This window comes from Lutra lutra, chromosome 2, assembly GCF_902655055.1.
Source record: "Lutra lutra chromosome 2, mLutLut1.2, whole genome shotgun sequence".
Lineage (NCBI taxonomy): Eukaryota > Metazoa > Chordata > Mammalia > Carnivora > Mustelidae > Lutra > Lutra lutra.
The window spans coordinates 38,270,584-38,294,521 of record NC_062279.1 but is presented as its reverse complement, the minus strand read 5'-3'; the positions used below and the strand labels follow the sequence as shown (position 1 = coordinate 38,294,521).

Below are 23,938 nucleotides of genomic sequence, written 5' to 3'. Positions count from 1 at the left end.
CAGCTATGAGAGTCAGTAGTCCTTACTATCTGGCATTACTCTTGGTACTCAGGGCATTGAAAAACCAGAGCTACCATTGTCTCTTAGGAGCTGAAATTGTGAATCCTTTTGAATTGTGAAATTCAGAGCAGAGCATCCAATGCTCTGAATGGACCATTACAACTAAGGACAAAGATAAAAAGTGAGTTTGTAGTTGTTGAGGTAGTAAGCCTTTTATTTCAGGTAGGTGCTTTATTTTATAACTCTACTATTTAAGTGGTTTAAAAAATTACTTAAAATGCACCACTGTCCTTTATTTTGTTGTATTGGTTAAGACTTGGCCAATGTTAGGATATTATTAAGAATGTAACGATGAGCCCTTTCAAATGAAGAGAGGTTTAGAGTTTATGTAGTATCTTCTCCTATATTTCTCCTTTTGATTTTCATCACAGTTCTCTAGAAAGGCATGGCTAATATTTTATCTCAATTTGTATAGGAGGAAACTAAGACCTAGAAGGTTTAATGGCTCATTTCAATATCACATGACTGGCAAGGAGTATGAGACCTGAGACAGATTTGGAGTGTGTAAAGTGAAATCATGCAAACCAGGTGGCCTATATGGCCATGCCAATAATCAGTGATGTGACTTTAAGTAGTCTCACAGATAAAATGAGGGTGTGGGAACAGGATGGACTCCAAGTTTCCTACCACATCCCTGTTTGAAATTCTCTTGCCTTTCTGTATGCATGCTGTCAGGCATAGCCCTTACTTTTTACCTGGCTGGTAGGAGGTAAAATGGAGTGGAGTTTGTGGGTTGGAGGAAAGCATTTGGATGTGCTGCTATGCATTTCTATGGTGGTAACATTATGCTTCAGATGTTATGAGATAACTTTGTGACAGATCACTTTCACAAGCTGGAGACTCCTGGCTGCATTTCAGTTCAGGGTTTGGAATTTGATGATATGTTTATTTACTTTTGTGGGCTCAATTGTGGTGCAGAATGATGGAGGTGGCTTTTATGCATATCAGTAACCCTAAACGTGGAAGAGTGAGCATGAACAGTGAGGGCTTCTCACTTTAAAAGGTATAAGCTTGCAAGAAAAGTTATTGTTGAGCCTGATTTTATTTTTTAATTCTGTAAGTACAGCTACTGAACTCAAAACTAGTATTTTTTTTTAAAGATTTTATTTATTTATTTGACAGAGAGAGATCACAAGTAGACAGAGAGGCAGGCAGAGAGAGAGAGAGAGAGAGAGGGAAGCAGGCTCCCCACTGAGCAGAGAGCCCGATGCGGGACTCGATCCCAGGATCCTGAGATCATGACCTGAGCCGAAGGCAGCGGCTTAACCCACTGAGCCACCCAGGCGCCCCAAAACTAGTATTTTTATTGCTTATAAGGTTCTTGACAAAGCTAACTTATTTCCATGTATTATAAAAGTAATGTATGTCCATTGTAGAAAATTTAAAAAAAATAAATAAAATTACATAAGCAATTACCTATAATTTCTGAAAGATAACTGCTATTAACACTTTGTTAAAACTTCCTGGGACTGGGTCACCTGGGTGGCTCAGTTGGTTGAGTGGCTGCCTTCTGCTTGGGTCATGATCCCATCAGGCTCTCTGCTCAGCAGGGGGCCTGCTTCCTCTCCCTCTCCTTGCCACTTCCCCTGCTCGTGCTCTCTCTCTGTGTCAAATAAATAAATAAAATCTTAAAAACTTCCTGGGATGCTTTTCTGTGCACCTATACATATTTTAAAATACGTCTGATTTGTCAGAAAAAGAAAACTAAAGGTGCATTTCTGTTTTGTACGTACCAGCAATTCTATTGGGCGTTTATGAGAAAATTACAAACTCTACACTTGACTGTGGTTAACTGACATGGTATCACCTAAGGAGTAGGGAGGTCTCCGCCACTGCCACCATCCTGGGGTCTGTTGTTGTGCTCTAGGCTTTTTCACACAGTTAATGTCCTGCATAAACATCAAAGCAGTGGACTCATTTTTCTTTTCTGTTGATTCTCCTTTAGCCTGATGAAGTCCTCCGATATCGATCAGGATTTATTTACAGACAGTTACTGCAAGGTGTGCAGTGCACAGCTGATATCTGAATCCCAGCGCGTGGCTCATTACGAGGTAAGGACGCCTTTTCCCACTCGGTGTTTTCAGTGGAAGAAAGAGGAACGCGGCCTGTGGTCATGGGACTTGAGGACAGCTCCTCTGGGTCTCGGGGCAGGTTTTAAGAGCCACAGGGCTTGAGCCTTTACAGTCTGAGATCAGGCTGGGGCAAACGTGCATGTGTAGGGTTGGGATTGGGGCTTAGGTACATCAGTCCTAGCTCTGGCTACTTCCCAGATTCTTTTTTTTTTTTTTTTTTTTTTTTTTTTGTACCTTAGCCCCTGAAGACTCAGTGGGCTTTCTTTTCTCGTTAAATCTGTCATTGTTCATCCCTGATGTTCCTTTCAGAGACATGGGGCAGGACACATTAGTGCCAGCTTCCCTTTCCTTCTTTGACCCTGAAGATAAGCTCAGAGGCTTTTTGTTAATCATTGTCCGGAGAGATGACAGCATCTGTGAATCAGCACCAAATTCCTGACACATGATGGCTACTTCCCTAAACGTGTTTATCAGCCTAAAGACTTCCCCTGTAAAGCTATAACAAAGTTTTAAAATCCAAATGCTCTTAAAGGACCTAATTCAGTGGCTCTGGCTCTTTAGGATGGATGAACACATAAATGGCCACCTTTCAGTCTTCTATTGAGAACAGAGAATAAGAGAAGAGAGGTTGGCTAATGTCTGGGGAGGGAAAAAGGTGCTGCCCCTGGAGACAGCGGGAAGCTGGTGGGGGGGGGCCCTAGACGCTGAGTGCTGCCCAGGGCATATTTGCTTTTCGAGAGAACATACACCAGTGGGAACATGAGTTTTCAAGTGTAATAACTTGTGAGTAATTTTAGATTGGAGGGCTTAGCCAGCAATTTTCTTTTTGTCTGACAAGTATGACAAATGCCAGTTGTCACTGTCACTCATACTCCTCTGAGCCTCCAGTTTCTTCTGTGCACAATGAAGAAAACAATATTAACATGCACACGTACACACCCAGAAACACAACAAACTGACCCTGTGTATTTCCCAGGATTTTGTGGGGACCAGACAAGACCCATTGAAATACCATTTGTGAAGATGCTTTGGAAGTTGCAGAGTGTGTCGTAACACACGCAGTTACGTTGCTCTTCATTATTAACTCCGGTGCAGCAGTATTCTGATGAGGACACATAAAACTTGCTCTCCTGGGAAAACTTTTAAGATCACAACCTGTGAAAAATGTTAGCGTATTCTTTTGTCAGTAGACAATCAAGTGTTAGAAGTAAATGAGAACTCAAAAGAATGATCTCGAATGGAAGACATCCATCTTCTGAAGTTAAGAACTTTCTAATTTCTGTGTATGTTGCTTTGTAAACACACGTGGTTTTATTAGTATGATTTCCTCAGTTAAAAAAAATCAGGGAATTCGTTCCTGCCCCCACATTCCACAGCTTCCTATTAGCCTTTTATGTTCTCTCTTTATTAGACTTTTTATGTTCATTTTTAATCATCTCCTTAGATTCTTGAGGACAGAAACAGAGTTTTATTCATTTGATCTTCCATAATTCCTAGAACAGTGCCTGTAACTCCCACATATGCCCTTAGCATCTGTTTACAAAACTATCCTGGGGGCGCAGACCAGCATTGCTTTATTGTTACCTGAGCTAGAAAAGTCATGTCAGAAAATTGAAAAATTTTTTTTTTAAAGAGAAAGATCTTAGCTGTTCCATTAACAGTTTAGTTATCTGAACTCAAGTTTCCCTGTTACCAGTCTGCATCCTTTCTGTGGCACAGTTTAATTGTTTAGACGATGTGTTACTATTTGTTGCCTGTAGCATAGTGAAGGTAGAGAGAAGAAAGCAGTTACAATAGATCTGCAATTAACAGATGAAGTGTTACACATCATCAAAACAACGTTAAATGCATTGCCATTAAGCCTGGATGGGTCTCTGAATGCTGTTTCCCTCTCTGCTTCCAGGCCGAGGTGGGGCACTTCTTTGAGAGACAAACAGCACGTGCGCTGTTTCTGCAAAGCAGTTGGGGATGTGAACAGGGTTCATGCCTCCTGAGATCTCTGGTCTTCTGGCTTCAGTCGGAAGGCTTCCCCAGTCACTTCTTCATCTCTAAGAGGTTGGCTTCCATTAAACGATTTTGAAGGCCATTTGAGAACGGATAATCTGATCCTAATTATTTGCCCCCTCCTTCCACTACACTCTCTCTGCTGAAAATCACATGAAGAGTGGGTCTCTGTGGGTATGAAATCCCCCTCAATTCATCGAAAATGTTGTCACGCTGCGTCTCAATGCTTTATCACTGATGTATTGCTTTAACTTGATTTTACTCAACTAGCAAATATTCCCAGCTTCCCTACGGGGCGAATCAAAAAGAATCCGCTGTGTACTTTCCGCAGGTCCTGCCCTATTAATGTTAGTTATTACAGGAGATTCTGAAGCTGTGTGAGAAATAGTCTTTGCTTCCCCCCCCCTGGCCCCAAAACACCCCAAAGCCGTGGGTAGTTCAGCGTGTTGTGAACATGTGTGTGATATGAGAACATGATCTACAGAGTTCTGCTGCCTGTTCCTACGGAGCAGCTGATCCTATGTGATCTAAACTGTGTTAATTCTTCTGCCCCTTGGACTTTCTGATATGTGTTACATCATGCTGTTAACTTTTTAGATCTTTTCCTTCCCAATTCTAAAGAGTGAGCCCACCACCAAGAGCTATTATGGTCCGGGAAGCTTTGTTGGGAATGTCACGAATTATCTAGACCTTGATGGATGGGTTAAGTTTAGGGTTGCTGGAACGAGAAGTCTTGGTATCTCCAAGGAGCATTGCAGGAGCTGGGTTGGTAGGAGGGAGGCTCTGTGTCAGGGAGAGGAGGTGTACACAGTAGTATGATAGACGTAGTGGGGGGTCAGAATGAAAAGGAAAGGGGACTTTGTACTCTTGTGTGGCATTTGGGAAGTAACAGGATAATTGAGCGTTTCTGAGTGACAGTCCATTGGTGGCGGTCAAGGTGTATTGCTGGGAAAAGAATAGCCTTCGTATGACTTTGGCCGTGAGATTTGTGTGCCAGTCCTTTGAAGTAAAAGAGAGAAACAGAACAGATGGGTTACTGCTTAAGAGTTGCATGCTCCATTTAAAAGCCTCAACCTTTGTATAGGAGGACAGAAAAACCCAATATATGTCTAATGGACCAAACTCTGCCCTGCTCCAGTCTTAAAATCTCTTTTTTGCATATGAAATCCCGAAGTGGAAAAAATGGGACATATAAAGACATTATTATTTTTCTTACTTGCTAAGCATTAATAACATGTTAATGTTTTGGTGGAAAATATAATTAGATGTTGTCTCTGCTCACTGAGGCAGTAGAACAAGGGAGGCACAGACACAGAGGGGAAGAGAAAGCTTTCTCGTGTGCCTTTCAGCAGGCCTGCCTATTACAGAGGTTAGAAATAGTTCCCCAGTGAGACGACGTGAGTGGTTTGTTGTAGTTTTAAGTGGCCGAAGAATCATTTTCCGCAAAAGGAAAGAGTTGCTTCCAAGAGTGAAGGAGTAGTTTCTTGGCCTTGCAGGAAAAAGATGATTTGTATAGGGAAGACTATGAGAAATGAAACCAAAAGGACAGAGAATTTTTTTCTTTTTTTTTTGAGTAAACCTAAAGGAAAAATATGAATGAGTGATCTAGAAGGAAAGAGAAAATTCTTGTCAGGCAGATCCAATGAAGTCAGGCATAAATGTGACAGTCCTTGCGGCTTGCCCCTTCCTGTGAATGCTAATATCCCTTGTGTTGCTGTGCCCTGTAGGTAATCAATGGTTCCTTGCGAAATCAGGGGCCGAGGTGTCCTGGCACTACAAACAAGATTGTGAGCTGCCTGAGGGTAGGCAAGAGTCATGCACTGAGTTTCTTCAGTTACTTCTGTAGCACCCACTGTAGAGTTTGGCCCATGGTTGTTGTTCTTTTAGGCTGCAGGTTGATGAAGAGGCATAGGCTGGGGACTGGAGGAGGGAAACAGTAGGTCACACTGAATGGAAGCATTGGTGGGTACAGCAGAGGATGTATTGGTATACCTTGGGAGTCAGTCTGTACTCAGGAGTTGGCCTCAAGGTGTAGGTGATTTTTTTTTTTTTTTAAACACAATGGCTTTTTTTTTTTTTTAATTTATTTATTTGAGAGACAGAGAGAGAGCATGAGAGGGGAAGTCAGAGGGAGAAGCAGACTCCCCATGGAGCTGGGAGCCCGATGTGGGACTCAATCCCAGGACTCCGGGATCATGACCTGAGCCGAAGGCAGTTGCTTAACCAACTGAGCCACCCAGGCACCCCGATGATGGTTTTGTACTTATAGGAAAGACAGTTCTCTAACTGATGAAAAACACTTCAAACATTTCTGAATCTTGAAGTAATGTGAGTCCTCACAAATGGACCCCCATTAAGTGACCCAGGAGAGGTGGAGTCCAGGATTGTTCTCTAGTCAGGGACACAGCGGGCACATAGGACCTACAGAGGCATGCTGAAATGGATTTTTCCTGTTTTTCTTGTTTTGATTGTCTTCCAGTAGAACTTTGGCTTTCCATAGCTTCTGTTTAATCCAGAGGACTAGCCAAAGGACAGTCTTCTGGTCTGTAAGTTGGGTAGTAGATGGGATGTAAATGCTTTGTGGTTAGACATAAGGAGGTGAAATTTGAGGTTCCTAATATGTGCTGATTAAAGCAGCATGATTGTCTACACTACCCTTGCCTCTAAGGACTTTTCTCCCTTCATCTCTCATACCTTCTCAACTTTGCTTTTCCCTTTTCTTTTTCTAACTGAGTATGTGCGCAGGCTGGACAGCTCCTTTGCCGTGTTTGAGAGCTGTCGGTCAATATCATGTTGTGTTTCTGCAGTCCATCGATCCTGCCAGGTACTGTACTAACTGCACTTGAGTTCTGTTAGGGCTCACTGGGTCAGCAGCCATCCTGGGCATTGCAGGTGATACGCTCCTGGAGAAGCAAATGCTAACGGGGTGAGGACAGTAAAAGATCTTTATAGCAAGGTTCCTGTGAAGATGCTTCTTTACGCCATACATTGAGAGTCGCTGTTTCATTCTCTCCAAATCTCTTACAGTCATGACATGCTTAATTTCTCCCAGATGCTGTTAATAACAATTATTGGCTCATTCACCAAAGCTAAAGCTATTCTTGTTACCCTCTGTAATGCCAGAGGACTTCAGCTTGTTCCCCATTGCCTACAAGTCTTTACCTCTGTTTCTTGAGCATTTCACTGAAGACTCTTGAGCTTCTAAAAATTTCTTATCTTTCTGTTGTCTTATTCCAGCAAGCCCAGTCATTTTATCAGTCACCACTAGTTCAAGTAGTTCACTGGAACACCGAATGAATCGATAATAAAGAGGCTACAATGAAGAAAACAACAGCGGGCTGAACACTCTGGGCAGCACACACCTTAGCGAAGAACGGCTGGTGGATGCTGTGTGCTTAATGTTCACTGGTTAAGGGTGGGAAGAGGCTATACTGTGTGCATTCTCATTTGCTGAGATCGTCTGACAAAACTGAAGGGATTTTAGGAACTAGGCTTCTTTCCACCGGCCAGAACTCAATCACATGGTCCCACCTAGCTGCAGGAGAGGTTGGGAAAAATAATTAATATGTGCCGGAAAATGAAATGGGTTCAACAAACACTTGAAATTATCTCTGCCACAGTCTATCCCTCTGTTCATCAAATATCCATTCCATTTTTCTTTTAACATGTAGAGTACATGTCCCCTTACTTTAACCCTCCATCCCAGTTACTTTGCTCAGCTCAAATTTCAGGGCCTCCAGGAAGGGAGTGGGTCTCTCCATGAGATGTGGTTGTGATTCCCCTTGGTCCTGCTGCTTGTGAGCAAAACAGAAATGTTACCTCTCCTCTTCCTCCTTTAGAGTGGTGATGACAATGCTAATATTTCTTACTCAGAAAAAGGAGGAAAAGAAGACAGAGAGTAATCAATCACTGGCCCATAGCAGAGTTGGCATCCTGCAGAGCAGGAATTAGGAAGTTCCTCTTTTCAGAAAGGTGGGGGGTAGTTCCCCAAATAGATTCTGATCTTACTCTGTGAGAAGGACTTTCTTGTTCATTTTTCCTAATGAGCCCTGGTTTTCCACAGTTCTTCTCTCCACAGATCTTCCCTGTCCAACATCCTTGTCCCTTCTGAAATGGATCTTGGGTCCTACACTTTCCTTGGTGACTGCCAGCATTCATAGCCCATGTCCTTCCTCAGACTGATTTAAGACATGCAGAGTATTCAAAGCTTTTCTAATTCAAAATAATAATTGCTTGAGTAACACAATTCTCTCAGCATCTCAGTAAAATAGGTGGCTTATGATTTACTTTTAAGAAAATTTTTATTATTATTACTATTTTTTAAAGATTTTATTTATTTCTTTGACAGACAGAGATCACAAGTAGGCAGAGAGAGAGGAGGAGGCAGGCTCCCTGCTGGGTAGAGAGCCTGATGCGGGGCTCGATCCCAGAGCCCTGGGATCATGACCTGAGCTGAAGGCAGAGGCTTAACCCACTGAGCCACCACCCAGGCGCCCCACTTTTTTTTTTTTTTTAAAAGCTTCATGTGTTGCCACCATACAGTTCTTTCCTAGACACAATTTCAAGGTTGCTTGCTTTTTTTTTTTATTGCTTCCTCCTCTCTGTGTCTCTTTCTTTTCTCAGTTTCATGGTGGCCAACCTCTCTGTGCCTCTTTCTTTTCTCGGTTTCATGGTGGCCATCTTCAGGTTATCTAAAAGTAGGTGGAAAGATCACACCCTTAATCCAATGTTTGCCAAAGTCCTGAGTCACAATATGCAACTGAGAAGTCTCATTGGGTGCTCAACGTGCAATGTCTTTTACTACACATCTTTCATTTTTGGTTACTGGAAGCAATTAGCAAATGGCTTTTCTAACTAGGTCCCAAATTTCCGGAATAACTCTTCTTTTTTTACTTCTGTCTGCTTATGTGCCAGTTACACATTACAGTTCTTAGAGTTTTTTGATTCTTTTGTAAAAGACCTGACCAACAATCAGTAGCAGAAAATTAGTAGCAGACTACATATATCAAGTGTTCTACCTTCCCAAGCTGTTCTGGTTCTTTTAGAACTATAACTATCTCCTAGCATAGAACCATCTAGTTCCCCTAGCATGGTAAGCTCAGTGAGCAGGTGTCTACCTTCCATGGTATTGTAGTCAATAGTTTTGGCCATGTTTTGCCACTATATAACCTGGAGCTGTTGTTTTGTACCCTCCCTATTTACCATCGATCTAGGCTAAGTCAATGTCAAACATTTAAGGTTTTTTTTTTTTTTTTTTTTTTCCCTTTTTTATGGGAGAACCTTCATTTCTATGCTGGACAAGGTAGGCTAAAGGTAGTAATAAACAAAGAAGTAAAAACTATTTATTACTCACATTATAGCATTGTGGGTTTCCAGAGGGGGGTTTTGTACCTCATAAGCATGTAAGACTCAAGCTAATAGGGGTCCACCATTTTTGCTCCTGATATTGCCTTGACTATCAAAATCCAACTGGTCCATGGGGACTGAAGGGCAATGTGGGTGATTGTGCAGGACATTTTGGGGGGCCAGGCCTGGAAGAGGCATCATGTCCACACGCATATCATAAGCCAGAACTCAATTGTATCTTCTTTTGACTGTATGAGAGGCTGAGAAATGGGCTCAGCTGTGTGTCAAGGAGGAAGATGGGACCAGTTTGTTGAGCACATAGCTCTGTGTACTGTATGTGTGTGGCACTACAGGCACATGGTGATTAGGACTTTCTTTGGGTATTTTGGGTATTTGGGGATGAAATGGAGGTGGAGAAGAAAGGGAAATAGAGGAAAGCCCATGTATTCCAAAGGAAGTGGGGTTAACAAAGAAACATAAACAATTCTGGAAATCAGGAGTCTGGAGGCTGCCGTGAAGATGATGCCTGTTCATTACTGTGCTCTGTAGAAGACTGAAGCAAACATACTGTTTGACTAAAAGACAAGGGAATAATATGCTATCAAATTCGGATTTTCTCTCCAATTCCTGACTTAATTGGTCAAGCACAGAGATTTTCCAGTTGGAATTTGGGGTCTGGTAGTGAGCTGTATGTTTGACATGTATGATTTTCCCTCTGCTCCACCTTTTTGGACTCAGGCAACTGGTTCTCCCAGACCCTCCCCACACTCTGGAGGTCCGGGAGCAACTTCTGCAGGGATCCAGTTGTGCGCCAAGGCTGAGGACACATACAGGTGTCTCAGTGTCCTCCTAAAGATGGATGTTTGAGAGAAACTTCTGTGTGCTCTCCCTTGTGAGAAATGTTCCTCTGCTGAGATAATAGCTTATTATTGACAGTCGACTCTCTGATCTTGTTTCCTGCTTTGCTCTCACCACCAAATTCATGGCATGTCCGGCAACTAGACAAAGGTTCTATGTAGGATTTTACTGTACTCACTTTACCTCTGGATACTATTATTCTGTTTGCCCTATTTTATTATAAATCTGCATCTCTCAATTATTTCTTTTATCTTTTTGCATTAGATGTAGATGTAACTTGATCTGTTACAGTCTTTGACAAAAATAGTGTGGTATAAATATGTAAATATTTAATCTTTCTATTTTAGCATTTTATTCCTTTTTCTGAAGTGGCAGTAAATTCACGTGATTCAAAATTCAAGAAGCATGAAAGAGTGCTTCTGCGAAGTCTCCCACCTATTCCTCCGCATCCTGTTATTCTTCTCAGATGAAAACAATGTGCCAATTTTCCTTGAAATATTCTACACATATAGATGCAACTAAATTTTTCCTTTGAAATATTTTCTGCAAATGGCGACATACGAGACCCTTCATTTTTTATTTGTTTTAATTGTGGCATAGCTCTTCTTATATAAATATAATTCATAAAGAAATATTTACTGAACTGGCTGATAACTCCTTGGTAGCACGGATATAACCGGGAGAAAAAAAGACTTTCTCCCTGCGAACTCCCATTGAAGGAGGCACATATCTGTTGATTTTCAGATCCCAGCCTATGCTGTTTGGTTATTGACAGTGATGATTTTTCTTCCAGCTTTCCATTCCCAGCATTCACCTGAAAACATATGCATTCCTGACCTCCTCATCACTAAGCCATCTGGGCTTGCTGATTTTTTTTTTTTTTTTAAGATATTAGCAGACAGAGGATTCTTAAAGGCTAATGACCTAAATAAGTGGGCTTGAGTGTTGATTTTAGCCATGTGTCTTTGTCTACATTTCTTCTGTTAGTGGGAGAAAGTGTTGAGGACAGCATGCTTTCCTCCTCCTTGGTGATTTAAGAATTTAATTAGTCTCTTTAGGCTTTTTCTAAGATGACTTAATTTTGGGTAGAATTTTTCTAACTTTGAATTCCATCCCTTTCCCTGAGGATCATATAAAGACATAAATGTACCTTATGCCACCTCTGAGTTGCTTCCTTCTGTTCCTACTGCTCCCGTCTCCTTGCTCCATCTTTCAGGAATCCTTGGTCTCTGGGAGGCCTCCACTATGCCAGCTGCCGAGAAGGCTCTTATGTCCACTCTCTACTGATTCAAATATAGAAACAGTCCTTCCTTCACCTTGAAAAACCTACAGGTAGTTTGAAGGTTTTTAGATTTTTACTAAGAAAATAGGAAACATAGAACAAAACTCTTTTCTATCTGCTACCAATCTTCCTCCTCTGGGCTTCTAGAGGACCCGTTCTGGCCTTGCAACCACAAACTGTGCCTCTGACCTGGAATGTCGCCCTGCCTTCTGATCCAAGAAGCCCTCCTCATTTCATGTTTTCATTAATTCTTTGTAGTTCTTGGCTTACTGCAAACAAGTCTATCTTCTGGAAACTAAATTTCTCCAGGTTCTGCCTGAACAATGCCTCTTATTTAATTCCCCAGTGTTCTATGGCCCTGAAGTCCACCCCTATGTTTAACCTAGGAGCCCTGTGGGATGCTGTCATTTGCTTTAAAGCCCCAGAAGAATGTCTTCCTCTTTTTCCACTTCATGGAAAAGTTCATGCTCCTTTTTGGTTCACCTGCTGAGCTCTCTGTTTTCTATCCATGGGGTAAATTCACTCTCAGCTTATCCTGAGAGCAGGCCAAGCAGGGCTGAGTTATAAAAGGAGCTTCTGGTGTGCTCCAAGGTCAGAAGGCCTGTGTTGTAAGTACAATGTTAACAAAGTGACTTAACTCTTCCAAATTGTAGCACCTTCTTCTGTAACGTGAGAAGATACAGAGTCTCCTTTCATTTTACCCCCACTCCTCATCCCCATCCCCACAGGTAACTATTTTATTAGGTTTGACATGTTCTTTACTTGTATATGTTCTTTAAAATACATATTGCTTTGTGGGCATGTATACTTTTATTTCAAATTTTATTTATTTATTTATTTAATTTTAGATTGGCTTTAGATGCACAGAAGAGTTGCAAACACAGTGTGGAGTATTTCTGTATACCCTGACCCAGTTTCCCCTATTATGAACATTGTGCATTACTATGGCGCATTTGTCATGGCTAGTGAAACAATACTGATACATCGTTATTATTATTATTGTTATATAACATGTATTATAAAGTGTGAAGTCCATATTTTATTTAGATTTCCCTAGTTTTTAAAAAAATTATTTTAAGGTTTTCTTTATTTATTTGACAGAGAGAGAGAGCACAAGCAGGGGGAGAAGCAGAGGGAGAGGGAGAAGCAGGCTCCCTGCAGAGCAGGGGAAGCCCACTATGGGACTCAATCCTAGGACTCTGGGACCATGACCTGAGCTGAAGGCAGTGGCTTAACCAACTGAGCCACCCAGGCGCCCCAAGATTTCCCTAGTTTTTAACTAGATATCTTTTTTCTGTTCCAGGATCCCATCCAGGAATGTGCATTACATTTAGACCTTACATTTCTTTAGGTTCCCATAGATGGACAGGTTCTCAGACTTTACTTGTTATTGATGGCCTTGGTAATTTTGAGGACTCCTGGTCAGGTATTGAGTTGAATGACCTGCAGTGGAGATTTTTTTGATGTTTTTCTCATGATCGGTCTGGGGTTTTGCATCCTTGGTGAGGAAGAGCTCAGAAGGAAAGCGCCATTCTCATCCCGTCATATTAAGGGTAGTATTATCAACATTACTTATCACTGTTAATGTTCACCTTGGTCTTCCAGCTCAAGGTAATGTTTGTCAGGTTAATCCACTGTAAATTTACTTTTTCTCCCTTTCTATAGTGTGCTTTTCGGAAGGAAGTCATTACGCATAGTGTAGGCATGTATTTTTAATGTATACAAATGGCATCGTGATGTGAATCTCATCCTTATCTTATTTCAGTCAGCAGTGTGTTTCTAAGAGCCATTCATGTTCCTGCAGGATGTCAAAAGTCTTGCTCCTGACTGCTGTGCAACATTCATTCCATGGATCGTATTTTGATTTCCTATTCCTTCAGGGATGGACACTTAGGTTGCTTCTGTTGTCCTGCTCCCCTGCTTACCCAAGCAACACGCTAACAAACATCCTTAAACAAGTTTCCTAAAGAACCTATGTGGGAATTTATGTGGCATGGAGATACAGGCAGGAGTGGAACTAGTGCACGGAAGTCATTATTGCTTACTTGTCTAAGCCTCGCTTATTAACATGGTGCTACGTAAGGGATCCCATATCCATATCTCTATCAGTAATTGGCTTTCTTCTACTTTCTCACTTTTTTTCCTAATCTGCTTGATATTTGATATCTTGTTATTTTAAGTTGCCTTTCTGTAATGATTATGAAGTCTGAACAACTTTGTGTATACTAGTAGTCCTTTTGTTTTCCTTTTTCTGGTCTTCTGTCAATTTTTCTACTGGTATTCTGGTATTTTCCTGTTTCATTTCTTCATATCATCCTTATTGAATTTAGGCTTTGCAAATATCTTCTTAAAAGTAGTCATGATGCTCTTTGTTAATTTTTTTGTAAAGCTTGTCAATTTTTATGTGATAAATTTAACCAACTTTTTGCGTTACACTTTTAAGAAGTTCTTCCCGTTGATCGATCACACAAACATTAAATATACTAGCTTCTATTAATTTGACACTTGTCTTTTTTATATTCATATTCATGTCCTTAACTATTTGGAGCCCGCATTTATATATATTGTATAAGGTAGGAATCCACTTTGATTTTCCTGTATGTAGTCCACCAGTTTTCCTACCGCCATCTACATTCCCTTCTTTCCCATAATTTGTGGTGTCATCTTTACCGTATGTTAATTTTCTTCAGGTGCTTAACCCCAGCCCAGACCTTTCTGTACTGTTCCGTGGTCCTATTTGTCTTTATTTGGGCCAGTCCATGCTTACTTCATTACCATCCCTTGGAATTATGTTGTAGAATCTGAGAGTGACCAGTCATATCTCTTTGCTCTTCTTTTGCGGAGTTGACTTAGCTATGTTTGCAGTGTGTAATGTCCTTGTTCCTATAAATGCTTGAAACAAATTCACAAATTCAGCTGAAATTTGTATTGGAATTCCATCAGATTTAAGAATGAACTTGAAGGGGCACCTGGGTGGCTCAGTGGGTTAAAGCCTCTGCCTTCAGCTCAGGTCACGCATGATCTCAGGGTCCTGGGATCAAGCCTCACATCAGGCTCTCCACTCAGCAGGGAGCCTGCTTCCTCCTCTCTCTCTTCCTGCCTCTCTGCCTACTTGTGATCTCTCTCTGTTTTTTAAAATCTTAAAAAAAAAAAAAAAAAAAGAATGAACTTGAAGCCAATCGGTATCTTTATAGTATTGAGTCCTATCGAAGCAGGGATATCTATGCACTCCCTCCATTTTAAGCCAATTTCTACATTGGCTTTAAAATGTAACATATCACATATGTAACATACCACATGTGAGCACACATAAAATTGTTGCGTAATTTAGTTCTTCATAATATATGCATTCTGTTCCATTCTTTTCTTTTGCTAAGATTTAATCATTGCTCTTCAACTAAACTGTAATCATGTTGAAGACAAGGGCCATGATTTTAATTTCTTCTTCTTTGTTTTTTCTTCTTCTTCACTATTTCAGCCTAGTGGGGCATAATGAATACCAGGGTTTTTTGTTTTGTTTTGTTTTATTTTTTACACTGTTGTTTCATTTCCTCCCTCTTTACTACTTGTTTGCTTGCCCCTTCCATCTGCCTCCCCTGGGTCAAAATGCCAAATGCGGCTGTGTAACAGTAACTCATGCCTACCTCCATTTATCGAGTGAGGCTAAGCACTTTTTTTTGTGCAGCGTGGTGCATTTTCTCTGGGGATGAGCAATGTAACTTAAAACTCTGCTGTGTCGATAAGTCAAGGTGAGTTTTCAGCTTTATACAACTGCATTCCCAACCATTAGAAAGATGTTAACATTTATTGCCAAGCTGTCTCTTAAATATCCTGTAATAAAAAGCCAAAATACGCTATCTTTTTTTTTTCCAATTTCACCCTTAAGCTGCATTTTCATTACCACATTTTCTTTGTAAAGTGCTGTAACATTCTTTATTGAAATTTTTACTGTTTCAGGTGATCCCGTAATAGTCTCCTTTGATCTAAAGGGAAAAAAAAAAAGTTTTATTTTCTTGAGAGAAAAGAATGTGTCGTAGTGGATCCTCTTTACTTTGCTAGTGATATGACTGACCCCTACCCTTTATGGCTATTACCGCCTTGTGTCTGCTTTCCAATCTATATAATTACGATGATCCAGAGACATGATTTGACCCTTACCCTAACTAAATGCATATAATAATAAGCTCTGTGATAATGAGGTTTTCCTGGTTTAAAAGCTGTTTTAATCTGATTGTGTCACTGGGCAAGGAATTAATCAAGTCAGTTTGCTTTGGGACTGTGTGTCGTGAGAAGGCAGGACCATGTTTGAACGAAATAATTAAAAGTCTGATGCTGAATAAGTTGAGGCCACTGACAGAAGCCTGAGATCCCTTGGCTCTAGTACTTGAAGAACGCAAATGTCTCTGGGATGGCTTGGCATGCCTGAGATGAGACACTGGTGGTGGTATTTATGGACTAATCAATATTCTGATTCTGTGGAGGAGGAGGAAACGGAGTTTTGAGGTTAATCTGATGTCACTGGGTCTTTATGCCATTTAGAATTTTTCACGAAATGTTTTCTGATTGCAGGAGTACGAAATAATGCGTACTACACGAGCACCTTAAAGAGCAAAGTATGTTTGCTCAGAGAAGCAATCTTAGAGCTAAAATATTAATGCAACAGAGATACACATTTCTCTTTTTAATAAAAAATAAAGAGCGGTGCTGGGTCGTAAGGTCCAGGGCTATCCCCTTGTTCCCTCCATCTGGCTTGCTCAGCCTTGTACGGCTGACTCCCGGAATTCAGAAGGGTTTCATCCTCCCTCCTGGGAAGGCTCACGTGGGAAGCTGCAGGTCTCCGCAGCTTGTTTTTGTGACAATGCTGTACAGAAGGACACACTGGTTAATGGGCTTATATGTAGGTCAACTGAGTAGCACAGGATTCCGAGAGGTGGGGGGCGCCTGGGTGGCTCAGTGGATTAAGCCTCTGCCTTCGGCTCAGGTCGTGGTCCTGGGGTCCTGGGATCGAGCCCCACATCGGGCTCTCTGCTCAGCAGGGAGCCTGCTTCCCCTTCTCTCTGCCTGCCTCTCTGCCTACTTGTGATCTCTCTCTCTGTCAAATAAATAAATAAAACCTTTAAAAAAAAAAAAGAAAAAAAAAAGGATTCCGAGAGGTGGGTGACTTGCCGCTATTTCTGAACATTTGCTTCTGAGTTAGGGGTGTGATGATGAACACCCCCGATGTTTGCCTGCACTTATTCTCCTAACGTATTTTTTGAATGTCTACGCTCTGCAAACGTGCCATGATAGATTCTATTTGCCTCCTCTATGGGGATCCCCAGATGAAAAAGACAAAGATACTGTACTTATTTCGGGTAGGGAGTGAAGAAGGCAGGACCAGAAATGACAGCCATACAAATGGGAAGGGGGTAAGCAGCCTGAGAGTAGCATAGGTCTGTGTTATTTATCACAGAGATTTACGATGACTTGGCTAGAAAGAAAATGCAATTTGACTTATTCGTCTCTATTTAATGAAATGTGAAAATGAGAAGAGCTGCCCGAGTCTTGTCTGTAGAGTAGATATGTATTGTAATGTATTAAATAATTAAAAAGGGGGGATGTGATTGCTTCATGTATAGAACAAAGCCCTGACTATGGCAGCACGTCTCTAAAAATTAAGGCTGCTCAAGGTCACACTTCAGGAAACCTTGCTTTTTATAACTGGGACATTTGTCCTGTGTGTGATCATAAGGAAGTACTTATCCATGTCTTCAGGAAATAGTCATTTCTAATGCCCGAGTTAAAAAAGAAAGAAAAGAAGAGAAAAGAAAAGAGAAAAAAGAAGAGGAAACAAAACAATTTACAGTGATGCTTAGTGTTTGGTTCCCTAGAATTTTAGGAGTTTGTAGCACTGAGAACTGTCCATATGTAAGACATTTGGAATGGGGTTTCTCCAAGTGGGCACATGGATGTAATCTTGAGATTTTTCATATTGTTTTATACTTTTTTTTGTTTTGTGTTTTGTTTAAAGTGTGGGGGGGGGATGCAGAGGGAGAGGGAGAGAGAAACTCTTAGGCAGGCTCCACACCCTGCATAGATCCCGACATGGGACTTGATCTCACGACCCTGAGATCGTGACCTGAGCCAAAATCAGGAGACCAACTCTTAACTGAGTCACCCAGGAGCCCTTAGACTTTAAAACTTTTTAAGGATAATTTTTAATGCCTATATTTGATCAGATTTAAAGATGAAAACTTCTTCTTTCCTGTGATAACAATTAAAAAACATTTTTGTAAGATAAGACTTTAAATATTTCATTTTTTATTTGTCAGACAGAAAGAGAAAGAGAGAGAGAGCACACAAGCAGGCAGAGAGGCAGGCAGAGGCAGAGAGAGAAGCAGGCTCCCTGCCAAGCAAGGAGCCCATGCGGGACTCAATCCCAGGACCCTGGGATCATGACCTGAGCTGAAGGCAGCAGCTTAACCCACTGAGCCACCCAGGCATCCCAGGATAAGACTTTAGATTAATAAGTTATTGTTTCTCAGGTAGGAGTTATCAGATCTTTGAGAATTTCTTCTTTGACTTACAGTTGAGAAACAGTGGCTTAAACCATCGCCACATATTGGAGTTCACTATTTGATTACTCCTCTGAGGGCTTTATATATATATATATATATATATATATATATATATAATATTGAATATATATATATTTAAATAAATATATTTATTTATATTTATAAATATATTTATAAATTTATATATATTTATTATAAATTTATAAATAAATTTATAATAAATATATATAAATTTATAAATATATTTATAAATATAAATAAATATATTTAAATAAATATATATTATATATAAATTTATAAATAAAATTTATTTATAAATATAAATAAATATATTTAAATAAATATATATATTTAAAAATAAATTATAGATATATTTTTGGAATGCTTTTATTTTTTTAAAACTAATTAATGATTATTATTGATGATTAATGATTATTATTAATGATTAATTAATGATTATGTTATGTTAGTGACCATACAGTGCATCATTAGTTTTTGATGCAGTGTTCCGTGATGCATTGTTTGTGTATAACACCCCGTGCTTCATGCATTCTGTGCCCTCCTTAATACCCATCACCGGGCTCACCCATCCTCCTACTCCTTCCCTCAGTTTGTTTCCCGGAGTCCATAGACTCTCATGGTTCATCTCCCCCTCTGAGTACCCCCATCCTTTTCCTTTAGGGACTTAATATTTCTAAATGGCTTTTATGCCAATGATTTCCAAAGCTGGTCAGGCAATGATTGATATTACTAAAGTGATGACTAGATTGATTGATTTAATGGTTGACTTAGTAATTTCCTAAGTATGTTGGTGATGTCTTGAAGTTTTTTAATACAGAAAAATTTGTGACTGGCTGCCTTTCTTTTGTGCATTCAAACAGAAAACCATTTAGGAGAGCGCTGGGAGCTCCAACTCCTGTGGTGAAAGGGACACATCTGTGCATTTGGAATAAAGAAAAAAAAAAGTATTTCCCTTCTTGTTTGACTCTTTTTCTTTCCATCCATACATATTGGGGATGTCCTATATATGTGTTTCTGTCCATGTATTAGAGAGAGAAGCAGCGGTTTTGACTCTCTCTCTCTCCGTCATGTATTATCTATCTGAGAGACAGACGCAGACAGGCAGACACAAGGGAGAAGCTGAAGTCGATGCTAAGGGAGAAGGAGCCGAGAACATATCCTCTTCACAGTCAGCTGAGGAGGCTTTGGTCTGTGGGGAAAAAACAAACAAACAAATAAAGACCCCGGAAGGTAGAAGAGTTCGGAAACCTGGAGCAGAGAAGGGGTCAGGGGGGTGGAGGAAGGTGACCGTCCTGAAACTTCAGCCACTGTTTTGTTGGCTGGTGACACACTGCGCTGGCCCAGGATGAAGCCCTGGGAGGTAACGTTGAAGAAGAGAGAAGCAGTAAAGGTGAGAGAAGATTCATGTCCGCCGAGTGCCGCGCTGGGAAAGCCAGTGCGCGTTATCTACTTCATCAGTGAAGATTTCCTGTGTCGGGGCTCACCGAAGTCGGAGGCCATTGGGACTGTGAGGAGCCTCAGCAGGGACCTCCGTGGTTCCAAAATAGGGTAGATTTATGCAGCATATGGAAACTCGAGGCTGCTCTTCGAGGTAGAACCAGAGGGTAGAGATGTTTCTTGGTGTCTAAGTGATCTTTTCCGCTTTTCAGAACGTCCTTTTTCATCTGGCTTGCAAGTGGGGTTTGAAAAATAAGATGTCCTGCCCACTGCAGCTTGTCGTACATTAACAACCTGGTGTTAGGACCTTGGAACACAGCCACGCGGGTTGGCAGGAACACATCCCACCGTGGGGTTTCATAAATATTTGCGCAGGAGCAGAAAGAGGACACGAGAAAGTTCTTCCCTAAGTGTGTGGTGTGTGTGTATGTGTGTGTGTGTGTGTGGACATTAACTTGCAGATCAGGTCTCTGGCACAGCTGCCCTGGTTCATGCTTGGATTTAAAGTTCTTTGAAGGCTTGCGCAGGCCAAGAGGAGGCAGGGGACCAGCAAAGAGCTGGTCACTCAGGCTGTTTGGTATATTTAAGGCCCTAGAGAGGATGAAAGGCATGGGTCAGGACATGGCCTCTCCTAGGACCCTTGAGACCCTCGCCTGTTTTCCACCTTGCTCACCCATTGAGGGCTTTGGCCTGGATGTGGGGGTCTTGCCCCAGGTCCCAAGTGCCTGTTCTAGTGTATTTACCAGCAAACCAGTCTCATGCTGGAGGCTGTTGACGGGTGAGAAGCGTGTGACTGGACGGCTGACCCCCTGCCTGGTCTGCTCCTCACCCAGGAGCTTATTTATGGCACTGACCAAGGATCAGCCCCATACCTGTCTTCGTAGGCATCATCTCATCTCATTCTCTCAGTGACTCTCAAGGTAGGTATGATTTTGCGCTTGCGTTTTGAGGAAGTTGCAGTTCAAAGAAGTTATGTGATTTGCCCAGCGGCAGTACCTGGGCCCTGCTATTTAGGAAATTTCCCCAGTACTGCCTTGCCGGGTCCTGACACTCCCCTTTTTCTAGGTCTGAGAAGGGACAGGGGACCCTGTGGTGATTCAGCAAGTGTGTGCTGTCCCCTCAGAATGTACCAGGCCCTGAGCCTCAGACCCAAGAATACAGGATGAATGGTGCTGTCTCTGTCATAGCTTGGGTCCCCTGGAGGGCCAGGATGCCCCCGTGCAGGATTGTTAGACACCTCAGGGGGCCTCAGGCATCAGGTCTGAGCCTCCCTGATGCTGGGACAGCAGCTGTGCTGTGTTTTGGTGGGGCGGGCTATGGCCTGTGGTGGGGAGATCATCAGGCGGGATGCTCAGAGGAGGGCGGAGCCGTGCTCTGAAGAGTGAGGAAGGTTTCCGCAGTGAGACTAGATGGGGAAAGGACACTCCAGGCCTGGGACTGGGAGATTTTGCCCTAAAGCTAATCTTCCAAATACTGCGAGGGGTGGCCCTTCGACCTCGAACATCATGCAGCTTTCCAGACACTCAAAAGGAAGGGAGAAAAACAAGGGGACTTTGGTCAGAAGGGGGAAAAAATTCCAGCTTGGGTTCGATGAAGAGGCAGAAGCAAATGCTGTGAAAAATGCGACAGGCTTGCAAATCCGGGCCCTTCACCTTGGGGTCTCTGTAGCAGCTGTGTGGGGTGGCCCTGGAGGGAAAGAGATACCATGCTAATTAGTGCCCTGAAGGCAGAACTCTAGGTCTGCAGTTTTGGAATTTTGTTTTGGTTTGGTTTTTAAATACCACGGAGACAGTGATAAAGGGCCTGGGGAAATTCAAGGGTTGTGGTTGGTGGTCAACTCCGTGAATTGCTTTATGAATTGCTGACTTAAGCGCTCATTCCTTTCTTCCTTTCTTCCTCCTGTGCTACACAGTACAAAAAGAGACATCTTGAGATGGAATATCAATTTCTTGTTTTCGTTTTCAGTGCTGATCAGGGTAACTCATGCAGGGACCATTTCTCTGAAGGGAAGGGAGGGGGTGAGGAGAGGTAGGGATTGAGGCTGACTTCACTTTTGAGCAGGGCAGCAGAGGTGAGGTCCTGCCTTTCTCTCAAGAGCCCCAAATCATGGGGCCTCTGGTAGATGCCTTCTCCCCTACAGATGCACACCTGCTCAGGTCGACTTTTAAGGCAGGTGAAACATGGTGTGAGATTTCCAATTTCCATGTAGCCGCTCCTGCCCCACAGCCAGCCAGATGGGGAGAGAGTGAGGTTTTTCTGATCCACAGGGATCACAGCCTAAACCTCCGCATCTCCTCACATGTCCCAGTTGCTATATAAGACTGAATGGGAAAAAAAGAAAAAAAAAAGAGTGGTAGGGGCATAGAAAATGTGGAAAATTCAAAAGTCATAGCCATATTTTTAACCACTTCTTTTGCTTTCCAGGTTCATTTTGCGATAGGAAGGGACAAAAACCTGTGTAGGCAGCATCTTGAATAAACCCTAAGATACTTGTGGTGATAGTGAATGGAATATCAAACATCACACTGGGTGCTCGAGAATGCCATCGGTTTGCAATTTGCAGAATGGAAAATGCTTATGATAAAGTATGGGGAAGTTCTTATATGCAACATTAATGTAATGGGTCATACAGAATAAATCTGGGGAGGTTTATACCCTGAGTCCCAGAGCCTGAGACTTTTAAATCAATACTCCACTGATGAGAACAGCTCCCCATTTGATATATCAGTGCAGCCAGTCAGAGCAAAAAGGGAGCCCCCAGGGAGGAAGCAGGTGTGACACTAAATTCTTCCCTCAGCCTAGGGACAGCTGAGACTCTGAATTGAATTTCCGTAACTGTAAATTCTAGAGTTAACTATGTTGGCTAGAAATTGCACTAAAAAGCAGTCTCATGGTCTGGTGATCATGGTATTTCATGAGGATACCTTGCAGCTTTCAGTTTGTGCCTTTAAATGCCTGATAGGACAGTTGCAGTGGCGTTTCTATCTGTGTACTTAGGAATCAGGTGCAGAGGGGCCTCTTTGCAAGAATGCATTGTTAGGGATGCTCAGGCTGTTATTAGCCATGACCGCTCTTGGAGGTCCATCCCCAGGTCAGGTGGTATGACGGGATGCGTGGCTGTAAATATAGGCTCAAGGTTAGGGCTATCAAGGCCAAGTCTGGAGGAGATGTGTGATTGGACAAGGGTCTGGGAAGTGATGACCATTATGACAGGACCATAAAATAAGATTGCTGATGAGAGCTTACTGGGCAGATTAGGAAGCAGAAGCCCAGGGGGAGCTTCTGATGGCTTTGACTTGGGCTTCTTTCTTCCTTTCTTTCTTTCTTTCTTTCTTTCAGATTTATTTTATTTATTTGAGAAAGAGAGAGCATGCACACATGTGAGAGGGGAGAGGTCAGAGGGAGAAGCAGACTCCCTGCTTAGCAGAGAGTTGGATGTGGGACTCAATTCTGGGACTCCAGGATCATGACCTGAGCCAAAGGCAGTTGCATAACCAACTGAGCCACCCAGGCACCCTTGCCTTGGGTTTCTAAGTGCATTTATTCCCCTCCCTTTCCTGAGCTTCCACGGCCTTCTCTGTTTTCAGGAGGAGGAGGTTCCATTCGCCACTGTCCCCACATCTCCCCACTGCTTCGTCTGTGGGTTCTTGACCCCCACTAACATGACCTTGTCACACAATAGCAGCACACCTGCACTGATAACTGCTGGCCATCTGGTCCCCAGCTGAGACGGAGCCCCAAGGAGGAGGGGGCTGAGGCTGAAGTTCCAAGGTCGGGGCATGCCTGGAGTGGGAACACCTGTGTCCGTAAGGAGGGGGGCATTTAGAAGGGCTCGGGAACAATGTGTCTGAACCCCATCACCATGTGCCTTCCTAGTCCGAACAGCAAACCCTGCTGAGAGGCCTGTAGCTTCTTCCTTAGTTGTCTCTCTGCTATCCCTTAGCTGGTACACAGGGAACGAAAAACCCAAGTAAACTCCTCAAGAAGCAGCCTAAAGAAGCCTAACTCTTGCCTCCCTTTACAGAGCATGCCTGGGACCTTCAGGCTGGTAAAATAGTTCATGAAACGCAACATAGTGGGTTTGCATCTCCTCTGTTCCAGGTTTGAGTTAGTACCCATAGTGGAGACCTGTGGTGCTCTGTAGTGTGTTGAGCAAAAAACATTTGTGAAGCAGATCCCAGGGCAGATCCCAGTGCCTCCAAATGCTGATGGAGTCTTTTCAAACGATGGTGCAGACAAACTATGTCTTATTGAGGGTGATTCCCTCCTTCACGTACCGCAACATCCCGGGAAAGCTGGCG

General features: G+C 42.3%; 1 protein-coding gene across 1 annotated transcript in view; it reads left to right on the top strand.

Moving 5' to 3' along the window:
• The window catches only part of ZMAT4 (zinc finger matrin-type 4), a 347,134-nt gene that overhangs the window by 64,853 nt on the left and 258,343 nt on the right, over window positions 1-23,938 (top strand). The window contains exon 2 of the mRNA XM_047717168.1: window positions 2,006-2,111. Coding sequence (XP_047573124.1) covers window positions 2,010-2,111 — 102 coding nt within the window. The 5' untranslated portion in view covers window positions 2,006-2,009. The remainder of the gene's footprint in view (window positions 1-2,005; window positions 2,112-23,938) is intronic.